General features: G+C 43.9%; 1 protein-coding gene across 1 annotated transcript in view; it reads right to left on the bottom strand.

Moving 5' to 3' along the window:
- LOC137413781 (procollagen galactosyltransferase 1) overlaps nucleotides 1-10,239 on the bottom strand; it is a 204,155-nt gene that overhangs the window by 131,150 nt on the left and 62,766 nt on the right. The window contains exons 2-3 of the mRNA XM_078767833.1: nucleotides 3,167-3,277; nucleotides 2,734-2,851 (exon numbers count right to left, since the gene is read on the bottom strand). Coding sequence (XP_078623959.1) covers nucleotides 2,734-2,851; nucleotides 3,167-3,277 — 229 coding nt within the window. The remainder of the gene's footprint in view (nucleotides 1-2,733; nucleotides 2,852-3,166; nucleotides 3,278-10,239) is intronic.

The raw sequence follows: 10,239 nt of genomic DNA, 5'->3' as shown, positions 1-10,239 counted from the left end.
ATGGCCAAAATATTGGCACCGTTGCATTTTTTTCAAATAACTCACAATTTTCTCTAAAAAATAACTTTAAATTGACAAAAGTATTTGGTCTCCACAATTCTTTATTTCACTGTTACTATTACAGAACCTTTGTTTTTGATTCAGAACTTAACATATCCTTTTACATCAGAAAACAGGTCAGGAGACGATGATGGTTCACGAGCGAGCGGTATTCAATGACAAATGACGGACTATAACCGAAACAGGCAAGGACTGGGGGGGGGGGGGGGGGGGGTCAGGGACCCACGTGGCAGGTGTCGGCCCCCGACATGCGGTGTACATGTCTATTTACAAAGGGCCCCAATGTGCTGCGTGTGCAGGCCTTTAAGAGCCAGCTGTACGTAATTGTGTGTGGTGCTGGCCTGGAAAGGTCAAAACGAAGGTTACTGACCTTGAAATGAGATATAAAATAATGTATAATCAGTTATGAGGTTAGTTAGCTACACAATACCGAAAATTCGGTTTGATTCCGACAACTTTGAAAATTTGACCTTTGTGACCTTCAAAGGTCAAAGGTCGAAGATTCTGAAATTTGTTGGAAAACTTGTATTTCATGATGTATGTGATAATATAAGATCATGTACGACATTTCACCCTATCAGGAAGCAAACAATGTAATAAAACCATCAAAAATCGACTTTTCTAAATTTCGTGACCTTGTGACCTTGACCTTGGGGCGAAAATGAAAAATCGAGCTCCGTGGGACGAGACACATGACATTGGCCTAACCAAATATCGAAACCCCTGTCAGATTCCACCAACTTCCCAGAGAAGATGTAGCTTGAACTCGATTACCCCCTAAAAAGACATCTTTTTCATGCGTCGCTCCGCCCACAATGGGCACAATACGCCCACTCTAGGCAGGACACAACTAGATCATGATATCTACCTCCCACCCAAGTTTCATCAAGATCGGATTATATCATCGGGTAGTTATGCTGCGGACAGACAGACAGACAGGTTCAGGTAAAGATGACAACACACAGACAGACACACACACATGATGAATATAGCGGGGTCACTCTGTTTGATAACTCGTGAACCAATAAAAAGAAATGGCATTGACAAAATTATTGACACCCTCGACTTAATATTTGGTAGCACAGACTTTGGACAAAATAACTGCAGTCAAGCGCTTCCTATAGCCATGAATGGGCTTTCTACACTTCTACTGGCAGTTTGCTCCACTCTTCTTGTGCAAACTGCTCCAGTTCTCGCAGAGTTGAAGGGTTCCTTCTCCCAACTGCTGTTTTCAGATCTCCCCACAGGTGTTCAATGGGATTTAGATCTGGACTCATTGTTGTCCACTTCAGAACAGTCCAGCGTTTTGTCTTGAACCATTCCTGGGTGCTTTTTGAAGTGTGTTTGGGATCATTGTCCTGCTGCAAGACCCATGACCTTCAACGGAGACCCAGCTTTCTGACAATGGGTTGAACATTGCGCTCCAAAATGCCTGGGTAATCTCCTGATTTCATGATTCCATAAACACATTCAAGGTACCCAGTGCCAGAGGCAGCACAGCATCCACAAAACATCACTGAACCTCCTCCATGTTTGACTGTAGGGAAGGTGTTCTTTTCTTTGAAGGCTTCATTTTATTTTCTGTAAACATAGAGATGATGTGCTTTACCAAAAAGCCCTAATTTGGTCTCATCTGTCCACAGGACATTCTACCAGAAGGATTTTGGCTTGTTCAGGTGTGTTTTGGAAAACTCCAGTTGGGCTTTCTTATGTCTCTCTCTTAGCAGTGGGGTCCTCCATAGAACTCCCTTTCATTGAGTTGGCGACGGATGGTGCGAGTTGAAACTGTCGTACCTTGTATCTGAAGGTCAGCTTGAATCTGTTTGGCAGTTAATCGAGGTGCTTTCTCCACCATTCAAACAATCCTTCGCTGCAATCTTCGATCAAGTTTTCTCTTGCGGCCACGTCCAGCGAGGTTGGCTACAGTGCCATGGGCCTTAAACTTCCTGATAACATTGCGTACGGTGGACACAGGAACATCAAGGTCTCTGGAGATGGACTTGTAGCCTTGAGATTGTCCATGCTTGGCTACAATCTTGTGTCTGACCTCCTCAAATAATTATCTGGTTTTCTTTCTTATCTCCATGCTCATTGCGGTACAAACAGTGACACAAAACAGCAGAATGCCTCCTTTTCTCTATTCAAACTGGTTGAATGAGTGATTTTTATATTGCAGGCACCTGCAACTCACCACAGGTGAGTTCAATTCCAAAGTAAAGGAGAATCACCTGCTTGAAATCTAATTATTTCTCACAACTTCTAAAAGGTGCCAATTATATTGTGCGGACCATTTTAGGATTTCTGTGTGGAATAAGCTAAGATTTAGTAACTTTTTCAGCTTTTTTGTTTTGTTCCACTGAAAACCAAAGAAATACAAATGTGGATATCAAAATATTTTTTAAATTTTACAATTTTCTGGAAGAAATGGTGCATTATTTGTAAAAAGTGCAAGGGTGCCAATATTTTTGGCCGCATTACATACATACATACATACATACATACATACATACATACATACATACATACATCCATACATACATACATATGGACAGACAAACTGTTCTAGAAGGCTTTGCCCTATGGGATAAGCCATACTAAAAAAAAAAAACAAGCAAAAACAAGCTAAAGATTATTATCAATTTGGTTTTGAGATATTTAAATCCTAAGACCCACCAGTACAAAGTCCACCCACAAGGAACGACCAAACTCCAAGGCCTCCTGCCTCAGCTTCATTACTTGCTCGTACCGACCATTTGACCAGTCCTTCGGCCCAAGTGCGTCCACGTACTCTCTGTAAAATGCAAATAAACACTGCCTTTGTAAACCACCACTAAAACCCAATGTAATAAAGTGTTGGTATCAAAGAAGGACTTCCTGATTCTTCATAATGCGAAACATCATAAACTTCTAGGTCCCAGGGAACGGTCACGTCACTCTACAGCTGCAGGTCCAATCTCTCAATTCTCAAATGCGTCATACCTTGAGATCGTCATTCTCTTCTTTCCAAACCCTTCTACATTTGCAACACCCTCTCCAAACACCCAACTTGATCTCTCGAATGTATGATACGGAACAGTGTGAAAGTGCAAACCTCCATCTCCCTTACCGAGGCCACTGCTCAGCTCGAACCTCGACACGGTGATACATGTGACGAACCTCCTCCACCCACTCTGAAAGCATCGCCGGTGTGTTGTCCTCATTGTGATCAGTCGCTAACCTGTAGGACAGATCGCATGTCAAGTACATACATGTTCAAACCCTATCGTACCCCAAATGCTTGCACATCTTCCATGAGCCTCGATCATGTGGACAAAAACGTTTTGTGCCTCCGCCGAATAAGTCGCCGCAGGCATTACGTTTTCAGGTTGTCCGTCCGTCCGTCCGTCCGTCCGTCCGTGAGAGGTTTTCGATACCAGGATAACTTGAGAACGGCTGAAGGGATCTTAGTCAAACTTGGTGCAGGTATGTATAATGAGGTAAAGATGAACTGATTAGATTTTCGGGTCACGAGGTCAAAGGTTAAAAAGGTCAGAGGTCATGTTAGATTTAAAAAATCCTATTACCGCGATAACTTGTGAACCAGTGATGGAATTCTGACCAAAGTTTGTACAATTATGTATAATCATGCAAAGATGAACTGATTTGATTTTGGAGTCAAGAGGTGAAAGGTCAAAATCTGTAATCTATTTATAACTTGAGAATGGCTGGAGGGATCTAATTCAAACTTCGTACAGGTTTGTATAATGATGTAAAGATCAACTGATTCTATTTTGGGGTCAAGAGGTCAGAGGTCAAATGTCAGATGTACAGTCAGGTAAAAATTCTGTTACCGAGCTAACTTGTGAACCAGTCATGTGATTTTCACCAAACTTGGTATAATTATACATTACTAGGGCATGCCCGTACTATATATATATCTAAAATTATATCCCCCCCCCTCTATTTACATGAAATGGTTTGGTCCAAAGCGAACGGCTTGCGAGTACGGTGACAATCCCCCCCTCTATTTACATGAAATGGTTTGGTCCAAAGCGAACGGCTTGCGAGTACGGTGACAATCCCCCCCCTCTATTTACATGAAATGGTTTGGTCCAAAGCGAACGGCTTGCGGAGTTTGGTAAAGAAATCGCCATAGCGTGCACAAACGCGCAGGAAAGCGAAAGAATCGCAAATTAGTTTTTATTAGTTTTAAAACATAGTTTAACGCCAACATAGTTTGCCAACGTGAAATAAATGAATACGCTCTCAAATGTGCCGTCCGAGGCAGAGTCTGTTCGGCACGTTCGGCACACGTGATAGCTCGCTGCTCTCTGATTGGTTGAATCGTTTTTTGGACATAGCTCGGTAACTACTTGTCCGATTAATATGAAACCTTGAAAAGGCACATCCTCGGGTCCCCAGCAATATACCTGGCAAGTTTCAAGTATATCGGACCCGTGGTTGTCGAGAAACAGCGGTCACAGACAAACACACAGACATACACACATACACACACACACACACACACAGAGAGATTACTGGAATTATAGATAGATGATGCAATGATAAACAGATTCGATTTTGGGGCCAAAATTAAGAGGTCAAAGATCAGAGATCATGTTAAGTAAAATTTATGTGGCCATGCCAAATTGTGAACAATTGACAGGATTTTGAACAACCTTGGTATAAGTAATCTATCTATAATTCCAGTAATCTCTGTGTGTCTGTGTGTCTGTGTGTTTGTGTGTTTGTGTGTTTGTGTGTTTGTCTGTGACCGCTGTTTCTCGACAACCACGGGTCCGATATACTTGAAACTTGCCAGGTGTATTGCTGGGGACCCGAGGATGTGCCTTTTCAAGGTTTCATATTAATCGGACAAGTAGTTACCGAGCTATGGCGATTTCTTTACCAAACTCCGCAAGCCGTTCGCTTTGGACCAAACCATTTCATGTAAATAGAGGGGGGGGGGGGGGGTTGTCACCGTACTCGCAAGCCGTTCGCTTTGGACCAAACCATTTCATGTAAATAGAGGGGGGGATTGTCACCGTACTCGCAAGCCGTTCGCTTTGGACCAAACCATTTCATGTAAATAGAGGGGGGGGATTGTCACCGTACTCGCAAGCCGTTCGCTTTGGCTTTGCGAATGGACCAAACCATTTCATGTAAATAGAGGGGGGGGATATAATTTTAGATATATATATAGTACGGGCATGCCCTAGTAGTATAAATGATGCAAAGATGAACTGATTAGATTTTGGAGTCAAGAGGTCAAAGGTCATGCTAAGTCAAATTGATGTGGCCATGCCAACTTGTGAACAATTGACGGGATTTTGAACTAATTTGGTATACGTACATATGATGCAAAAAGATTAACTGATTGGATTATGGCATCAAGAGGTCAAAGGTCAGAGGTTATGCCAGGTAAAAATGTAATAACTTGAGAACAGCTGAAGGGATTTAAATCAAACTTAGTACAGGTATGTATAATGATGTATAGATGAACTGATTAAATTTTGGGGTCAAAGGTCATGTTAAGTGAAAATTCTGTTGCCGCATCAAATTGTGAACCAGTGATGGGATTTTGACCAAACTTGGTACAAGTATATATAATGCAAAGATTAACTGATTAGATTTTGGCATCAAAAGTGAGTGAAGTGATTGTGATTTTGGTGAGGTCAGAGGTCATGCCAGGTAAAAAAATGGGATACTTGAGAACAGCTGAAAGGATTTAAATCAAACTTGGTACAAGCATGAAAATGATGTACCGTAATAATGTGGGCGGAGACATATCGGTCGACGTCATGACGAAAAATTGAATAAAATCGATACCTATAAAGGGCAAAATCTCTCTGTGCCTGTGTCTCTGTGTCTCTACCTCTCTCTGTGTCTGTGTCTCTGTCTCTCTGCCTCTCTCTGTGCCTGTGTCTCTCTACCTCTCTCTGTGTCTCTGTCTTTCTCTGTGTCTCTGTCTCTCTACCTCTCTCTGTGCCTGTGTCTCTGTCTCTCTACCTCTCTCTGTGTCTGTGTCTCTGTCTCTCTACCTCTCTCTGTGTCTGTGTCTCTCTGCCTCTCTCTGTGTCTGTGTCTCTGTCCGTCTACCTCTCTCTGTGTCTGTGTCTCTGTCTCTCTACCTCTCTCTGTATGTATGTGTTCTATGCACAGCCACATTTTAAAAGTTACAGTCTCCAAACTCAGGGTACAAATACAACGTTGTGTGTTGCATAACATAGGCTATGTGGCCGCAACCTCACACGGGGATGTGGGTGGTCATAAGTTATCTATGTAAATGTCTACTGCGTAGTGCCACCTTGTGGTGGTGGCAGAAGGTATTACAATTCCCCTTTTTACATGGGCATCACTGAGGTTAAAGCACTCTCCACAATCACCAGGTGGCACTACATCATACACATTTACATAGAGAATTTACGCCCCTCTCCCGGTCCCCCACACCCCCGAATGATAGCCTATGTTACCCCCCAGCCAAAGTTGTATTTGTATTTGTACCCCAAGTAAAGTAGAAAAGCGTTTATAGCTGGAGTACCTGGCGTTGCTCAAGCGAAAAAGAAACATTAACATATATGAAATGAGGGCAAATATAATGGAAAAGCAATTACATCCAAATCAGAATCCATAACTGATGTCAAATCATCATTTCACCATTTTGTTGAATATCTGCTTGTGAATGTGTCGTTCATCACGTTTCTGAGTTAAGTATGATGACTTTCAGGAAGAAGAAGAAGCTTCACTACCAACCTCGTGCACTTCTGGAATTGTTTGTTTTTTGTGTTCAAATGTTGGTGTTTTGTATTTATTTATATGAATGTGTACTTCTATATAATTATAAGTGTCATTACTCAATAAGGCTTCGGCACTATAGAGAGATTTTTTTTTAATACAAAAACAAACGAACTTTTTTCTTTCAATTTTTTTTTTTTTTTGCCTAAAACACTCCCAGGCACTCTCTGATGAACCTCTGAAAGTTTGACGAAGGTCCGTTCAGCCATCTCTGAGAAAAAAGGCGACACACAGACAGACAGACCAACCTCGAGTAGATCTGATGCATCATAATCGTGACATGGCGTCGGTGCCGCCAAAGCGGCTGATGGCAGGTTCCATCCGGTTCAAAAACTTCTGGTTCCAGTTCCTTGATAAGTTAGTACTCCACTACTCCTGGTAGTTTTTGCTGTTTATTTTGCTGTCTCTGTGTTTACTTTGTGCCTCTAGTTCGTTTTTGTTTGAAAACCTGTGGAAATTTGAAAGTATTTGTCGGACTTTTCGTGCCGGGGTTTGAGGCCGACATTTTCCAACTCTGATCGTGCTGGTTTATAGCTTTTCTTCAAGAAACCTGTACTCTTCTCTCCTCTTCTTCTTCTTCGACCAAACCCTCAATAATAATAAAATAAAATAAAACTTTAAAAAGGCAATTGCTCCCACCAGACCTACCAAATGCTTATATACACCTCCACGTCTTTCCCTGAAGGTCTTCACGGTGCCATTTAAAATGTTTTGATTTCCTTTTTGTCCTGTGTTGAATTCTCTATTCTATTGTAATTCGCTCCTCTTTTTCCTCTTCAAACGTTTGTTTTCAAATAAATGCTGAAACCATACCAACACCGACAGCTCTTCCTTTCTACATTCCCTAAACTCGCCTTCATATCACCCCACCCAACTCTAATGTTTTCAAACGTTTATCCGAGTTGAAAATTTAATGAACCCCACCTTACAATCGATGTTTGCATTTAATTAATCCTTCCTTTTGTACAACACACCCACGTCCGACTCCATGGCCCCTCCCTCAAGTCCTTCCTACCCCCATTCCATCACTACCTTCCCCCTACTTCTCCCCTTCAAACCTCCCACCTCCACTTCAAAATTCCCCCCACACCACACCCATTCAAATCTCCCCCCTCACCATACCCATTCAAATCTCCCCCCTCACCATACCCATTCAAATCTCCCCCCTCACCACACCCCTTCAAAACACCCCCATCACCACACCCCTCTAAATCTCCCTCTCACTTCTCCCCTTCAAAACTCCCCCTCACCCTCCCCTTCAAACATCCCCTTCACCCCTCCACTTCAAACTCCCACCCCCACCTCACCCCTCCCATTAAAATCTCCACCCTCACCACACCCCTTCAAAACTCCCCCCTCACCACACACATTGAAATCTCCGCCTTACCACACCCCTTCAAAACTCCCCTTCACCCCTCCCCTTTAAATATCCCTTTTCACCCCTCCAAAACTTCCCCCCTCACCCCTCCCCTTCGAAACTCCCCCTCACTCTTCCTCTTCAAAGCTGCCTCCTCCCCCCTTCCTCTCTCTCCATACTCATTCCTCCACCTCCTCCAATCTTCTACTCCCCCCACCCCCCTCCCCCTCTCAAACAACCCCTCACCGTGCCTCATCCCATCACCATCAAACCTTTCGTCCTCCTCATCCTTCCCTTTCTTGTAACTCTTCTGTAATCTCTGCCACACTATCAACTGCTCTCCCGACCTCCCCCTCTCACCCTTCATCTGACCCTACCCCTCCCCTCCCCTGTCCTGCACCCGATGCTCCCCCTCTCTCCTCATTAACGGTATGGACCTCAAACATCCGGGGCCTTCGCTCAAACCTGACTGATCTCTCCATACAGGTTGCTTCTGACAATACAGACTTGATCTGCTTAACAAAAACATTCCTCCTTCAAGATGTCTCTGATTCCTTAATATCTCTCCATGGTTACTCCCTCCTCCGGTATGATGGACCTGAGCCTCGTCCTGGTGGTGGGGTTGCTATCTTTATCAAAAACTCTCTTCCTCACTATCCTTGCACTGCCTCTCTCCACCCTACCCCCAGGAGTACCTCTGGCTATGGCTTCCCCTCCACTTCCACCTTTAGTTCATATGTGTGTTGTACCGTCCAGCAAACAATGATGACTCCTCCATTTACATCTTACTCCCTGACAACATGGACCAACTTCTATCCACTCGTCCCAACTGATCCAAACTTCCTCATATGTGGCGACTTCAATTGTCATCATGCCAGCTGGATGGGTGTGGGTACCTCTCTCACCAGCCATGGCATCTCAGCAAAGGACTTCTGCGACTCACCGGGACTGACACAATCTGTCAATTTCCCGACCTAGACTTGGTTATGACAAACTTCCCTGCAAATGTCTGCTGCTCTTCTTTTGCTGCAATCGGTTCTTCTGATCATGTGCTTGATAAAGTGGACATCTCTCTGGTCATTCTCAGAGAGCCTCCTCAGCGTCGAGGAGTCCGGCATTTCACACAGGCCGACTGACATGGTCTTCAAGCAGCCATCAATCATCTGGACTGGTCTGCCATCTCTACCGCCTCTGACATCAACTCTTCCTGGGAATTCTTCCAAAGTAAATTGCTCTCTCTCATGCACAGATTTATCCCATCTCGTCTTCAGTTGTCATACCCTTCCTCCCGTCCATGATACACGGAATCTTGTGGTGAGACAGATGCCCTGAAACAACCTGCTTTCGCCTCATGGAAGGCAAATCCAACGGAAGGCAATCTCCATTCCTTCCACAAAGCTCGGAACAAGTGTGTGTCTAGCCTCAGGAGAGACAGGAAACAATATCTTGCTACTGTCAAGACTGAACTCTCAAACCTGTCTCCCTCCTCCAAATCCTGGTGGCGTCTGGTCAAATCTGTTTCTGCCTTACCTTCAATCCCCTCCCTTACCTCAAACGGCTACACAGCTGACACCGCACGTGAAAAACTCTGTGATTGCCGCACAATCTTGTGTCTTAAACCCATCACTCTCTGTACCCACCTTACTCAGTTATACGTAGCTGCTCCTGGACTGCGTGTCCTTCTCTCCCGAAAAGTTGGATACGTTTCTGTCAAACCTCGACTCTGATTCTGCAACTGGACCAGACGGCATCAGCCCACGGGTCATAAATTCCTGCTCTGCCACTCTTTCTCACACTCTCTCTGTTCTCTTCACCCTCTATTTTGCTCAAGGTCATCTGACATCTGCTTGGAAATCAGCCAACATTACCACTTTACACAAGAAAGATGCAAAAACAGATCCTTGCAACTACAGACCAATCAGCCTGCTCCCAATAATCAGCAAGGACATGGAATCAATCATCGCTTCTGATAATAAATCCTTCCTCTTCTCCAATGGCTTGATCTCTGATTTATCAATTTGGGTTCAGACCAGGTCACTCTACTCTGG

The sequence above is a fragment of the Myxine glutinosa genome, chromosome 13 (assembly GCF_964187855.1).
Source record: "Myxine glutinosa chromosome 13, kmMyxGlut1.1, whole genome shotgun sequence".
Lineage (NCBI taxonomy): Eukaryota > Metazoa > Chordata > Myxini > Myxiniformes > Myxinidae > Myxine > Myxine glutinosa.
This window is presented reverse-complemented; position numbering and strand designations above follow the sequence as displayed.